This window comes from Erythrolamprus reginae, chromosome 1 (assembly GCF_031021105.1).
Source record: "Erythrolamprus reginae isolate rEryReg1 chromosome 1, rEryReg1.hap1, whole genome shotgun sequence".
Taxonomy (NCBI): domain Eukaryota; kingdom Metazoa; phylum Chordata; class Lepidosauria; order Squamata; family Dipsadidae; genus Erythrolamprus; species Erythrolamprus reginae.
In genome coordinates, this window is record NC_091950.1 from 397,172,297 (window position 1) to 397,188,138 (window position 15,842).

At 44.0% G+C, this 15,842-nt stretch overlaps 1 protein-coding gene and 1 long non-coding RNA gene across 30 annotated transcripts in view; one reads left to right on the forward strand and one right to left on the reverse strand.

Annotated features, from left to right (window-relative positions):
• ELN (elastin) overlaps positions 1–14,891 on the reverse strand; it is a 174,894-nt gene extending 160,003 nt beyond the window's left edge. For 21 of the 29 annotated variants that reach the window (XR_011557580.1, XR_011557578.1, XR_011557579.1 and 18 more), the window contains exon 1: positions 14,090–14,891. Coding sequence is in view for 26 of the 29 variants with exons in the window: in XM_070735086.1 (XP_070591187.1) it covers positions 14,090–14,171 (82 nt within the window). In the remaining 3 variants the exon portion in view is untranslated. The remainder of the gene's footprint in view (positions 1–14,089) is intronic. The other 8 variants (XM_070735093.1, XM_070735091.1, XM_070735094.1 and 5 more) reach the window with 1 other exon arrangement.
• Positions 14,892–14,910: 19 nt separating this feature from the next.
• Positions 14,911–15,527, forward strand: LOC139157878 (uncharacterized). Its single transcript, XR_011557582.1, has 2 exons — positions 14,911–14,979; positions 15,386–15,527. It is a non-coding gene; the product is annotated as an uncharacterized lncRNA (long non-coding RNA).
• The last annotated feature ends 315 nt before the right edge of the window (positions 15,528–15,842 follow it).

Here is a 15,842-nt window from a genome sequence, read left to right on the forward strand (position 1 = left end):
TTAGCATATTTAAATGTTTCGATCATGTCTCCCCTTTCCCTTCTGTCCTCTGGACTATACCGATTGAGTTCATTTAGTCTTTGCTGATAAGTTTTATGCTTAAGATCTTCCACCATTTTTGTAGCCCGTCTTTTTTTATTTTTTAATGAAAAGCCATACAACACTGACTGGACTATAAGAAATCATACACACACCCCATAGTTTATTTTCATTTCGATAGTGTCAGCTTGCAGCATCCATTGTATGTCTGGGGGTCAGGGGTCAGGTTAGCAAATTTGGTTTGGCTAGAGTTCGGCGGGTTACGCGTGAACAGTAATTCAGAAACCATCTTAAGTATCTAAATGTAACCAGAGAGAAGAAAAGGGATAAATATAATTAAGAAATGGGATCATCTGAAGTGCATCTTATGCAACTACACAAATGAAACAGAATAACAAAGCAATAAAAACACTTCCTGGAAACACTATAGTGCAATTTAGTGTGTGTGTGTGTGTGTGAGAGAGAGAAAAAAGACACTATTATTTAGTTTGCACATCTATACTCACTCGCATCTTAACCCTGATTGGCTGAATAAGCTATCACTGGCTGGGTTCGCCTGATAAAAGCCACAGCAATCATATTTCAAGGAAGCCTGACCAAATTGACAAAGACACTGATCTGTGCACAGGCTTGATTAACATGATGTGAGTTCTAGTCCCAACTTAACCATGGAAGTCAACGGGGTGATCTTGGGCCAATCACTCTTTCTCACCTACAAATCTAATAATTAAATTAAAACTATGACTAAAATCTAGTGATGGGCGAATCCAACGGTGTTCGGGTTCGGCAAGTTCGGACGAACTTTACGCAAAATTCGGCCGAACCCGAACGGGGAATCCCACCAAGAGATTCCATGGGCGGAGCTTTGACGTCATGTATACCAGCAGGTTGCTAAGGACGCTAAGGTGATCACTTCCTGGATTCCATGGAATCCAGGAAGTGATCACCTTGGCGTCCTTAGCAACCTGCCGGTGACGTCAAAGCTCCGAACGCAGAACACGACCTTGAACTTTGCCCAAAGTTTCAAAAAATTTCGTGTTTGTGTTCAGCATACCGAACACCACAAAATTCGGTACGGACCCAAATTGTGCGAGTTCAGTTCGCCCATCACTAGTTAAGAGTATTACAACATGTACTTGACTTTTTCTGCATCTCCAGTGGAAGGCTGAGTCAACCTTGAGCCGGTGATGAGATTTGAACCGTCGACCTACAGATCTACAGTCAGCTTCAGGGGCCTGCAGTAAAGCAGTACATGTCGGGAGCATGTGAGCCCGTGCCAGCCACCCATGACTGTCCGGGGTAGCGAGGTAAGTAGCAGCCCAACACTGACGAAGTGGTATATAAGCCTAAATGCTATTGCTAATATTTGGGCGAAAAAGAGGTTAAAAGTAGAAGTAATTAAGTGGAGCGCTTGAGAATCAACTGGCCTATTCCTCTATTCGCTTGACTTAGTTTGAGGATGACTCAGCAGCTTAAGCAGAGCCCTGCCAATTCTGAAACACACCAAGCTCTTTACACACCATCATCGCTATAGAATCCAGGAGGGTTCATGCAGGCCTCAGGCCTCTTCGCTTTATACTTTCAGGCCTCTCTCCATTTTATACTTTATAGCAGTGTTTCCCAACCTTGGCAACTTGAAGATATTTGGACTTCAACTCCCAGAATTCCCCAGCCAGCGAATGCTGGCTGGGGAATTCTGGGAGTTGAAGTCCAAATATCTTCAAGTTGCCAAGTTTGGGAAACACTGCTTTATAGATGGGAGAACAAGAATAAACCACAGCGGGGACTGTAATCTTTATCTCCTAGGCCTATTTCAACCAAAGGGGTTTCACAAGGACACCATTCCAAAAGAAAACGAAATAAACACTCGGGAAAGCAGAAAGCCAAACATCTTTGTTAATTTGCCCCAGCTTACTTCCAACAGCTGCTCAATCTCTGGCTCCCCTTTGGAAGGGACCGGATTACACCGAGAAAGCAAGTGTTGGAGTTGCCAGGTTTATAAAATTATGAGGTTGGCATGGACCGAGGAACATTTTTCTTTTTCTCTCCTGCTCTGTCCAGCATCCTGTTTTCCACTCGTGTGCCTCGAAATAAACCCTAAGCAGCAAAGAGGGTCTGCAGGGGAGCCGGGATCAAAAACTCCCGTAGGTGATTAAAGCCGTGTTCTGTTTTTGACGTGCATTGTATATACCAGGGATGGCGAACCTCTGGCACGGGTGCCACAAGAGGCATGCAGAGCCGTTCCTGCTGGCACACGAGCCATTGCCCTAGCTCAGCTCCAACATCCATGTGCATGCCGGACAGTTAATTTTCGGCTAACACAGAGGCTATGGGAGGGCATTTTTGGCTTACGGAGTGCCTCCGGGGGAATGGGGGAGAGCACGAATCCCAGTGACCGATTAGGTCCCACAGAGTTGGCTTTCTCCATGTCCCGTCAACTAAACAATGTCGTCTGGTGGGACCCAGGGGAAGAACCTTCTCTGTGGTGGCCCCGGCCCTCTGGAACCAACTCCCCCCAGAGATTAGGACTGCCCCCACCCTCCTCGCCTTTCATAAGTCATTAAAAACTCATCTTTGCCGCCAGGCATGGGGAAATTAACACACACCCCAATTGTCAAGGTTGGTGTATGGTTTGATTGGATTGTGCGATTATTTACTATAAAGGTTTTAAATTGTATTTTTAAAAATTGGATTTATACACTTTATGTTGTTGTGAGCCACCCTGAGTCTTCGGAGAGGGGCGGCATACAAATCTAATGAATTGTTGTTGTTGTTGTTGTTGTTGCCCTCTCCAGGCTCCAGGGAAGCCTCTAGAATAGGGATGGCGAACCTATGGCATGGGTGACGCAGGTGGCACGTGAAGCCATATCTGTTGGCATGTGAGCTGTTGATTTATTGATTTATTGATTTATTGATTTATTGATTTATTGATTTATTGATTTATTGATTTATTGATTTATTGATTTATTGATTTATTGATTTATTGATTTATTGATTTATTGATTTATTGATTTATTGATTTATTGATTTATTGATTTATTGATTTATCGATTTATCGATTTATTGATTTGTATGCCGCCCCTCTCTGCAGACTGTTACCCTAGCTCAGCTCCAATGTGCCTTTGTGTGCTGGTCAGCTGGCTCTGCGAGGGCATTTTTGGCTTCCGGAGGGTCTTTAGGGGGATGGGGAAGGGCATTTTTGTCTCTGGAGCCTGGGGAGGGCATAAAATGGGCCTACCGGGCCTACCAGGTTTTGGGAAATGGGTTGTTTTAGGTTTCCAGAGGCCTCTGGGGGGAGGCCATTTTCACCATCCCCAGGCATTGAATTATGGGTGTAGGCACTCACACATGCGTGATAACACACGAACATGTTCTTTCGACACCCGGGGGGAAAAAAGGTTCGCCATCATGCTCTAGAGCAGTGGTTCTCAATCTTTCTAATGCTGCATCCCCTTAATACAGTTCCTTATGTTGTAGTGACCCCAACCAGAAATCTAGTGCCAATTCTCCTAACAGAGCTTTAAGCTGATTGGCAGGAAAGGCAGAGGGACACTCCCACTGTAAAAGCCTGATTGGTCAGATTGTAAACATATGTTAACAAGGCGCCAGAATGGAAGCTTAAGTTCCTAACACAAATGGGAAATTTGTCTTTTTCCATGGTCTTGGGCGACCCCTGTAAAACGGTCATTCGACCCCCCAAAGGGGTTCTGACCCCCAGGTGGAGAACCACTGCTCTAGAGCCTGGGGAGGGTGAAAAATAGATCTACCAGGCCCATCGGAAATTGGGAAATTGGCTATTTCTAGCCTCCAAGGGGAAGGGGAGGCTGTTTTCACCCTCCCCAGGCATTGAATTATGGGTATGGGCACTCGTGCAAGCGTGATACCTCACGTGTACACATTTTTGGCACCCGGGGGAAAAAAGGTTCGGCATCATTGGTATATACGGTAAATGTCACCGCTCTTCTCTGGGGATTGTCCCCAGAATCTGGCTCTCAAACATAGACTGCATCCATGCAAATATTTCTCTTCTTAGACATGGGCATGGATAGCCTAGAGAAAAGGAGGGACAGAGCGGACATGATAGCAGTCTACAGGTATATGAGGGGTTGCCACAGAGAGGAGGGGGCCACTTTATTCTTCAGGGCACTGGAGGGCCGGGCGAGGAACAACAGCTGGAAGCTGACCAAGGAGAGATTCAACCTGGAAATAAGGAAGAACTCCCTGATGGTCAGAACGATCAACCAGTGGAACAACCTACCAGTGGACGTTGTGAACTCCAATACTCTGGACATTTTAAAGAGGAAATTGGACTACCATTTGGCTAGGATGCTATAGGGTTCCTGCTTAGGCAGGGGGTTGGACTTGATGACCTGCATGGTCCCTTCCAACTCTAACAATAAATAAATAAATAAACAGCCTGGTAAATAGTATTAATTGGGGATTCAGCAACCACCCATTTGTCTTATCCTTCAGCAGGGCCCTTCTGGTAGACATCAAAGCTAGATTTTCTCCTCTTTGCTTTGAAATACATTTACAGCCAACTTCAGTGGGTGATTTAAGCAGTTCTGAACGATCATATAAACTCTTCTAAACTGCTCCCTCTGTGCTATATATACATAGTTATCAAAACAGTCATGTTCCATCCATATATCTTTGTTTTTTTTAAAGGAGTAAATCTTCCAAACACCTTAGTTATGACCTGCTAAAGTCCTGATTGCATTACTATAATGTCACTTTTCTATGATTCTCCCCATTAGTCAGGGCATTTCAAGCTTTGGTATAAATCCTTTTACAGCCACCTGAAAACATAATGGCTTGATTCGTGGAATAAAAATGAACTCTCATTAATTTCCACATGCCACCTTTTAGGCATCCACTAGAAATGGGGGGTGGGGCATTTTAAAGATGCCTTTTGAACTGTATAAATAGGATTGTCTTTAGTGTTTCTGTACCTGTAAGGGAACACCTTGGTTTGAAATGATTTTATTTTATTTTTATTTATTTATTTTGTCCAATACACAATGAGCGTTTTAGGTTTGCCTGGAGCACCAGTTGCGGCCCTATTTGGATCGGGAGTCACTGCTCACAGTCACTCATGCCCTCATCACCTCGAGGTTCGACTACTGTAATGGTCTCTACATGGGGCTACCTTTGAAAAGTGTTCGGAAACTTCAGATCGTGCAGAATACAGCTGTGAGAGCAATCATGGGCTTTCCCAAATATGCCCATGTAACACCAACACTCCGCAGTCTGCATTGGTTGACGATCAGTTTACAGTCACAATTCAAAGTGTTGGTTATGACCTATAAAGCCCTTCATGGCATCGGACCAGAATATCTCAGGGACTGCCTTCTGCTGCACGAATCCCAGCGACCAGTTAGGTCCCACAGAGTGGGCCTTCTCTGGGTCCCGTCAACTAAACAATGTCGTTTGGTGGGGCCCAGGGGAAGAGCCTTCTCTGTGGTGGCCCCAGCCCTCTGGAACCAACTCCCCCCGGAGATTAGAATTGCCCTCATCCTCCTCGCCTTTCGTAAGCTTCTTAAAACCCACCTCTGCTGTCAGGCATGGGGGAACTGAGATATTCTTTCCCCCTAGGCCTTACAGTTTACGCATGGTATGTTTGTATGTATGTTTGGTTTTACAGTAAGGGTTTTTTAGTTGTTTTAGTATTGGATTGTTACATGCTGTTTTTTATTACTGTTGTTAGCCTCCCCGAGTCTACGGAGAGGGGCGGCATACAAATCCAATAAATAAATATACACACACATAGTAAAATACATGATGAAGGTTATAGAGGAGATACTCATAGTAAAATATATCTATGAAAGAATAGAAAAGAAGATATAGTAATAGAACATATCAATGAAAGAATAGAAGAAAAGATATATGCATCCTCCTTAACTGTCTAAATAGTGATAGTCACTATTTGCACTGATTGTCACTATTTTCACCGTCCGTTCTCTGCACTGTGCTCCCGATCCCTTAAAGTTCATTTTTTAAAAAAACCACATGCAATTTTGTGCGTGTATGTGTGAGGTTGCGTGGCATAAGATTTTGTTGAAACTGAAGTCGTTATATAGTTTATTTGGTTTAACTTGATACATAGCTTCCGACATTGATGGAATTGTGATTTATAGTTTCTGCTACGGGTATGCAATTAGCCCCTAATCACCCTTTATCCCACTGACCCCTCCCCCCCCCCCCCAAAAAACCTCCAAAACTACACCACTGAAAATGGCTGGGCTACAGTAGTGCGATGTCCCAGTTTTAAAAGAGAAAATACGCTGCCAAACAAGTGATGCTTCAAGTGTGGTTCGCACTTGAACATTACTGTTAATAGCAAATAATAGAAAGCAATTCTCTGGGCTGCTATGACGCAGGGTTAAAAGAAGAGCGCCCTCCAGTGGCAAGAAGGATGCATGGCTTGGTCTTTAAGGGGGTAGGACAGTGTGTGAACATTATTTGGCAAACAGTCAGGACCCCGCATGTTTAAAAAAAGGAGAATAAAAAGAAAACAGGGTGAGGCTTCAGTCACGCAGTCCTGGCTGCCCTCTTAATTTCTTTCATTTCCACCACTGCCATCCATGGACACTCCTGCAATCAATAATTGAAACTTAGAGCTGAAACGGAATAAGTGAGCCCAGCCAATATTTTGCTGAGAAAAGCAAACACTTGGACAAAGAAACCCTGGGGCTTCTCCTCCTCCTCCTCCTTCTTCTATTTGTCTTTTTTCCTTCTCCTATTCATCATTCGGTAGATATATTCTGAATTCTTTTTGAATTCTTATAAGTGTTTTGGCAGCTTATTAGTTCCCGAGGTTTTTGCATTTCAGCAACGTTAAGCACCGAGGAGATACTCAGCATCTGGCCAAATATTCCACATTTGTTCCTAAAATTTGAAATTTCAGCATTTTGCCAAAAAAAAGAAAGAAAAAAGGCTTTCAAGTACAATATTGAAGATAAAAGTAGACATCCAGAAAAAAAGCCAGTTCCAACACAAGATAACAAAAAAGCACAGATTAGATAATTTGCAACTACGTCGCCTCCGATTCGATCTAAATGTAATTCATAAAATCATACACCAAAATGTCCTTCCTGTTAATGACTGCTTCACCTTCAACCACAGCAAGAGATGAGCACGTAATAGATTGAAACTCAATGTAAGCCGCTCTAAACTCGAATGCAAAAGTAGGACTTCAGCAATGGGGTGATCAATGCCTGGAATGCACTACCCGACTCTGTGGTTTTTTCCGCAAACCCCAAAAACATTGACCTTAGATTGTCTACAGTTGACCTCTCCCCGTTTCTGTAAGGGGTGAGGTCTGTAAGGGGCATGCATAAACACACCACTGTGCCTACCATCCCTGTCCTACTGTCCTATTTTATAGAAACATAGAAGTCTGACGGCAGAAAAAGACCTCATGATCCATCTAGTCTGCCCTTATACTATTTTCTGTATTTTATCTTAGGATGGATATATGTTTATCCCAGGCATGTTTAAATTCAGTTATTGTGGATTTATCTACCACGTCTGCTGGAAGTTTGTTCCAAGGATCTACTACTCTTTCAGTAAAATAATATTTTCTCATGTTGCTTTTGATCTTTCCCCCAACTAACTTCAGATTGTGTCCCCTTGTTCTTGTGTTCACTTTCCTATTAAAAACACTACCTTACTTTTTACTTACATTATGTTTATACAAACTACTGCTATCCTACATGTTTCACAAACAAACAAACAAACAAACAAACAAACAAACAAACAAATCTCTTCTGAAGCCTTTCCCTTCTGCCACTTTCCACCTCTAAGTCCTTCCTTTCTTTGAATCTACTTTCTACATCTTTTGAATGGCTGCAGAAAAAACAATGAGAAGAAAAGTACCCGGAGAAGTGGAATTAAGGGATTTCTTCAGAGAAACCATGCCTAGATAGAGATGAGGCTTTTTGCTTCTCTTAATTCCCCTCCCTACACCCACCCACATACATACACACACACAAAACACACACACAAAACCACTTTGTAGCTTGTTAGTCTGAAAGCAGACCTATTGCATTCCAGGTTTTTGTGCATGGCTTATGTCACAACCAGATGCTACCACCTGGATGACTGGGCTCATCTTGAAAAAGCTAACCTCGGTTGAACCTTAATACGAACAGCTCCAAACTTGACTGTAAAAAATATGATTTCAACAATCGAGTTATCGAAGCATGGAACTCATTACCGGACTAAGTAGTGTCAACCCCTAACCCCCAACATTTCTCCCTTAGACTCTCCACGATTGATCTCTCCAGGTTCCTAAGAGGCCAGTAAGGGGCGTACATAAGTGCACTGGTGTGCCTTTTGTCCCCTGTCCAATTGTCTCTTATTTCTTTCACCTATCTTATATATTCTCTTCCTTTCATATATCCTTATATATATTACCACATGTCTATTTTTCTTCCTATGTATTTGTGTATTGGACAAATGAATAAATAAATAAAATAAATAAATAAATAAAACCTGGCTACTTTTGGAATATGAGACCAACAGAAATTCACCCGTTCTAGAAGACAGTGACACCAAGGCACTTTTCCTATCATCCCCAACAAAATTCCCGAGATGTGTCCATAGAGCCAGGAAGAGGTTTGCTCCTCTCAAGGGAGATTTTTTCCTTTCTTTTACAGGTCCTACGTTTGAGATACTTTAACAATAAAGTAATAATTGCATTCTTTGGAATCTTGGGTAACTAGACCCAAATTTGAAGGGCTGCCAAATGTGGTATGTATCCTGTTTTTCTAAAGCCATTCTCTGCAATCCGTTGCATGCTTACTTGGGAGTAAGTCCAATTTAACCAAGTGGGAGTTGTTTCCAGGGTAACACACACACAAAATTGGCTTGCAAGGGATTACTTTTTAAGGGAATTTTTCGAGCACGGGTACCTGCAGATTTATATGCTGTTCTTCCATTACATTCTTCTTTGCAAACCCTACCTAAACTATCAGGGACCGCTATCCAGATTGCATTGCCACTCTAAAACACAGTGGATTGATAACAGAAAAGCCAATACGCTTTGAAGGGGACAGGAAAAAAATGTCTTTGTGTGTGCCTGTGCATATGAATCCAGTTTCTTTCATGTGTTATCCCTACAACCTGAAAATGCAACTTAGGAAAGAAACTCTGGTATAAATTTCCAGCTCCCTCTGCAATTTTCCCTGCCAAGGGCTAGTCTAAATTAATCCACAAATAGCATGAAAACTGTCCTGTGTTAGTTCTTAAGCAAAGAATTTACAAGCCTCTTAAGAATTCATGGTACTTGGACACACTCAAAAGACAAAAAACAAAAGTCAACTCTGCTCTGGTCAATCGAGGCAGAATAGAAGTCTAAGCAAAGGGAGAGAGTGAGTTCTTTCGGTTGTCTGAAGCCAGTTTTGGAGTCAGCAAAAGAGCCTTTACAACAGGTGGCATTACCAAGCTGATCTTGAAAAAGTTAGCCAGGGTTAGAACTGATTCGTACCTGAATTGGAGACTACCAGGTTTATTGAGCTGAGAGGAGAATGGAAAAGTCTTCTATAAAAAGGCAACGGTAAACTAATTCCACATTATTGCCAAGAAAACTACATAGTCATATAGAGGCACCAGTAAAATTCAGGAGAAATTTTATCTTCTCCTTGACTATGATTCCCTCCTTCCAAAAAGTTAAAGACTCACAGACAGCCCCCCCTCCCCACTCTTGGGACATTTTTTTCCTACATAGTATACAGTTTGTAGAAGGAAATAACTCATACATAATTCCTCTGAATATGCTCTGAAACCTGGACAGAACTTGGGGGACATATTTCTGTGGATTTCTGATTTCCTTGTCTCCTCTAATAAATCTTCCTTGAAAAAAAAAAGTTCTTGGCCAACATTCTTCTATTCCAGCAAGAATGAGACCTTGGTTTCTTTTCTGTATTTTTTTCCTCCAACTTTTACTGCAGCCAAAACTAAGCCCTATTGAACTGATCTTTGAATATTCATAGCCCATATGCCTAAATCTCTTGTATACACATCGCTATATGTCCACAACACAGCTTGAAAGCCCAATGGGGAAAGGACATTACACAGTCAGATGTTCTCCCCAAGTAACCTCATTACAATTCCTACAAGATGCCAATAAGCCAGTTTCCCTGCTCTTTCAGTTGCAACAGCAAGATAGACATTGCTTATCCCCACACCCCGAAAGCTGGGGTCACTTCTGTCTCCTTTTTTTAATCATGCAAAGAAAGATAAAAAGATGGAAGATTGACGGCAGAAAAAGACCTCATGGTCCATCTAGTCTGCCCTTATACTATTTCCTGTATTTTATCTTAGGATGGATCTATGTTTATCCCAGGCATGTTTAAATTCAGTTATTGTGGATTTACCAACCACGTCTGCTGGAAGTTTGTTCCAAGCATCTACTACTCTTTCAGTAAAATAATATTTTTTCATGTTACTTCTGATCTTTCCCTCAACTAACCTCAGATTGTGCCCCCTTGTTCTGGTGTTCACTTTCCTATTTAAAACACTTCCCTCCTGAACCTTATTTAACCCTTTAACGTATTTAAATGTTTCGATCATGTCCCCCCTACCCCTTCTGTCCTCCACACTATACAGGTTGAGTTCATTAAGTCTTTCCTGATACGTTTTATGCTTAAGACCTTCCACCATTTTTGTTGCCCGTATTTTGACCCATTCATTTTTGTCAATATCTTTTTGTAGGTGAGGTCTCCAGAACTGAACACAGTATTCCAAATGGGGTCTCACCAGCGCTCTATATAGCAGGATCACACTCTCCCTCTTCCTGCTTGTTATACCTTTAGCTATGCAGCCAAGCATTCCCTACCGCCTGACTGTACTGTTCACCCATTTTGAGACTGTCAGAAATCACGACCCCTAAATCCAAAGAGTTGGCAAAATGAAAAAAGAAAGGATATGAATTTTAGATCAGGCTTTTCAAAGCAAGGGAAAGTGAGGATGAGAGTGGGAATGGGTACAACTAAAGCATGGATCAGGCAACATTAGCAAAAAAAATAAGACCAAGTTATCGGTGGGGTAGGGAGGATTATCAACAAGCCTGAGCTATGATATCTAAGTGGAACCTGCCTGCTTGGTGCAGCAAACATCTGGATGCTAAGGTCAGACAAGCAGAGATTTAGCCCTTGTGTGCTGCTTGTAGATTTCTTGAAGGTGTTCAGTTGGTCAGTGTTTAGTAGTGGACAACTGCATATTAGAGGGCTCATTGTTGGAATGACCCAACAGACCTTTAAAGAAATAGCTCAAACCAGTCTAAAGAGATAATGGAGATGAGTTGATCCTCTTAAAAAGCAGAAGCCTCACACTATAACCTACCACCGTACCAACAACTCGTTTTGTGAAAATCTACTGTGTTGCCCTCATAATCCTTCAGGGCAGCACTTCAAGAGATCTTGGGTGTACCTCTCAAGTTGGGTAGCGCCACTTATAAAGGCAGGCATCTGCTCTAGGTGCCGTAAAGCATCATTCACCGCCTACCTAGGCAACTTTTTCATGAAGCTGAAAAGAACAAACCAAAGTCTTTCTACTGGGATCTTCAGCTAACTTTCTAGGAGAATTGCTTCTCATTACACCAAGTTCAAAACCCATCCAGCAGATCTTCCCTAACAGTAGACCTCTGTGCATGTACATATGTTTTTTTTTAAACTTTTAAAAAGACTTTCAGATCACTACAAATTCTGTCTGGAGCGCTGACAATTCCAAAGAAAGCAGGTTGGGCACAGAGGAGACGGAAGAAAAAATATCCCTTTAAGGGGCCACTTGCATAGAAAAATCTCAAGGTTTACTTCATCATCAGTATCCCCAGCTATATCCTAAATATGTGGAACCGATTTGCTCCAAGACAGCAGATCAGTTAAAATAATTCAGCAGGAGAGTGAAGTTCCTAAACAAGGGGAGTGCGGAGGGTTCGCCAAACAGCTCCACGGAAGGATGCAAAATTCAAGTTGCGTTGGCACAAGACGACTCTCCAGATTGATCCTGGGCAGCCAACGTTTGTCTTGGTCCCTGAAATGGGCACATCTCCCTGCGTTTCTACATGGAGAGTGGGTGAAGAATTTTGTCTGTCCCTTACACTGAGAGGGGACCCACATAACTTGCAAGAACCCCTGCAGGTGAGGCTTCTTAACCAGTGAATGAGACCCTGTCCTTCCACTCTACAGTAAAAAGGGGCAAGAAAATGCCAGGGGTTCCCATTGGGTCTGCAAATCCTACGTCTGCTTCAGAAACCTGCCCGACCTTCAGAGATGCTCTGCAGGTAGAACCTGCTTGCCAGGACCCAGAGCTGAGTGTAAAGCATTTGGGAAGGCTTCTAGAGATGCACCTGAGCTCTGATGGTCTAAGGACACTTTGGAGCGCTCTTCTTCACACCCCATTTCCCCCCAACTCTGCCCTTCCTTCCAAATCATCCCGATTCACGGAGCAGAAGTATTGGCTGCTTTATTATTATAACTATTATTATTACTACTACTATTATTAATATTATTATTTCTATTGTTATTAGTACTATTATTACTATTACTATTAGAAACATAGAAACATAGAAGACTGACGGCAGAAAAAGACCTCATGGTCCATCTAGTCTGCCCTTATACTATTTCCTGTATTTTATCTTACAATGGATATATGTTTATCCCAGGCATGTTTAAATTCAGTTACTGTGGATTTACCAACCACATCTGCTGGAAGTTTGTTCCAAGGATCTACTACTCTTTCAGTGAAATAATATTTTCTCATGTTGCTTTTGATCTTTCCCCCAACTAACTTCAGATTGTGTCCCCTTGTTCTTGTGTTCACTTTCCTATTAAAAACACTTCCCACCTGAACCTTATTTAACCCTTTAACATATTTAATATGTTAATATATTACTATTACTATTATTACTAGTATTATTATTATTATTATTATTGAAAATGCAGTATCAGTGTCTCTCTTGGGAGCCCTGGGTTTCTGAGAACCTCCAAGACGGACAGGAAAAAGGGGGCTCAGAAGAGCCCCCCCTTCAGGCACAGTGGTTAGAGAGTATAGCACTGCAGGTTACTTCAGCTAACTGCTAGTTGAAGTTCAGCGGTTCAGATCTCACCAGGCTCAAGGTTGACTCAGCCTCCCATCCTTCCAAGGTGGGTAAAACGAGGACCCCAAATTGTTGGGGGCAATAGGCTGACTCAGTAAACCGCTTCGACAGGGCTGTAAAAGCATCTTGAAGCGGGATATAAGCCTAAGCGCTATAGCTAAAGGCAAGAGGATTTGATGCCCTGGAACCACTGTTTGTGCCTTTGTCATCTTGTAGCGGGGCTGCAACGGGTTCGGTTGGACAGAACTGGAAAACACATAGAAACCTAGAAGACTGATGGCAGAAAAAGACCTCCTGGTCCATCTAGTCTGCGCTTATATTATTTCCTATATTTTATCTTAGGATGGACACATTTTTATCCCAGGCATGTTTAAATTCAGTGACTGTGGATTTACCAACCACCTCTGCTGGAAGTTTGTTCCAAGCATCTACTACCTTTCAGTAAAATAATATTTTCTCATGTTGCTTCTGCTGTTTCCCCCCAACTGACCTCAGATTGTGGTATCTCAACCAGTCCCTGTACATGCTCAGAGGCAATGTCTCAATCATCAGTCCTGCCATTTTTTTTAAAAAAATAATTTTTTAACCAGGGCTGTAAAAAAAAGCACTACCAAGCGGCATATAAGTCTCAATGCTCTTGCTATGCTATTACTACTGCTTTGCAGCCCCCAGGTCCTCGCCCCCTTCCCTTCCACCAAAGCACCCGGAGAAGCTTTGCCCAGAGTGGGGTGAGGCAGGAGGAGAGCTCAGACTGGGGAGGGGAGGCTTCCCGGAGCCCCCCCAAAGCCGGAGCTGAGATGGAGGCGCGGAGGAGGCTCCCCACAACCGCGGGGGGGGGGGAGGCAGACGGCCGAGCCCGGCTTGCTTCGAGGAGGAAAGCACCTCAGCGGCGGCGGCGGCTGGTGGGGTGCAGAACCGCCCGCTCCGCCCGAGAGGTGCTTCTCTTACCTCCTTGCCACGAAGCCGGGAGGCTGGAAAGCAGGAGAACGAGGGCTCCAGGGAGGAGGCACGAAGTCCGCAGCCTGGCCATCTCCTCTCGCTGCAATGCCCGCGTCCGCTGGCAGCCCGAGCGTTTTATCCCCGGCGGTGCTGCTTAATTGTGGCTTCCAAAGATGTGAGGGGGAAAGGCGGGGGGGGGGGGGGAGGAGGAGGAGGGAGGGGATGGGAGGGGAAGGGCTCGGGACACGACGTCATTGGAAGAGGGCAAAGCCACGAGTGTCCCCTCTCTTTCTCGCTTTCTTTTCCTTCCTTCCCTCCCTTCTTTCCTTTTCTTTCTTTCTTTCCTTCTTTGTCTCTCTCTCTTTCTTTTTCTTCCTTCCCTCCCTTCCTCATTCCCTTCTCTTTATTTATTTATTTCTCCCTCTCTCTCTCCCTCCTCTCTCTCTTCATCCTCTCTCTCCCCCTCCTTTCTGTCTCCCTCCTCTCTCTCTTTCTTTTCCTTCCTTCCTCCCCTCCCTTCCTCCCTTCTTTCTTTCTTTCTTTCTTTCTTTCTTTCTTTCTTTCTTTCTTTCTCTTTCTTTCTTTCTTTCTTTCTCCCTCCTCTCTCTCTCTTTCTCTCTCTTTCTTTTCCTTCCTTCCTTCCTTCCCTCCCTCCCTACCTTCATTCTCTCTCTCTCTCTCTCTCTCTCTCTCTCCCCCTCCCCTCCACAAACTGCTTTGGACTGGCTTCAGACCGGGGCCGTCCCTTTGCCAAAAACCCAGCGCGCCTGCCAAAGGAGACTTTGAGCGGAGAGGAAAGGAAGGAGCGGGGACCGAACCGCCTCCGGCTCGGTAGAGCGAAGCGCCGCCTCGGGTCCGTCCGCCCGCCCCAGCCCGAGGAGAGACCCCCGAGGCCGGAGGTCAGGTGGCTGGCCGTGTGGGGGGGGACGGACGGACTGACGGACGGACGGAGGGAGGGAGGCAAAGCGTCGGGACGGGAGGGGCTCGGGGACGCGGTCGCCTCTTCCACTCCGCGGGTATTGGGTTGAGGAGGTGGGGGGAGGAAGCAGGAAGAACGGGGCTGGGGGTCCCCGCTAAAAGAGAGAGAGAGAGAGAGAGAGAAAGGAAGGAAAGAGAGAGAGAGAGAGAGAGAGAGAAAGGAAAGGAAGGAAAGAAAGAAAGAAAGAAAGAAAGAAAGAAGAGGGATGGAGGGAAGGAAGGAAGGAAAAATAAAGGAAGGAGGGAAGGGGGGGGAAGGCACCAGGGGAAATGAAGCAGGAGAGTCCAGAGAACTTATCTTCGAAGAGTTTTTTGTTTTGTGGACAGATTCGGTTTTTTCGGGCACAGCCGACACCTGGACCAAGGCAGGATTCCGGGATGGGTCAAGGTCCTGCAGCCTCTTTGTCAGAAGGGGGAGAGAACCCAAAAGGCCCTTCACAAATCAGCTGAAGAACCAACAGGATTGATGGTGAGGCTCTGGGATCCAGAAGTTTTAAGCCTGGAGACCCCCTGGCCCTGATCCACTCAAACGCATAGGTCTGGGGAATCCACCCACTGGGGCCTCCTTTGCCCAGATAGAATAACATTCATCTACCATCCTGACCAAGTTGCTGGAGAGAGCTTTTTTTTTTTTTTTAAAGACAATACTGTATGCCTGGTGTTTTTTTAGATAGATAGATAGATAGATAGATAGATAGATAGATAGATAGATAGATAGATAGATAGATAGATAGATAGAACAATTGATTGAGCACAACTCTGATTAAAATAGATGCCTGCCTCG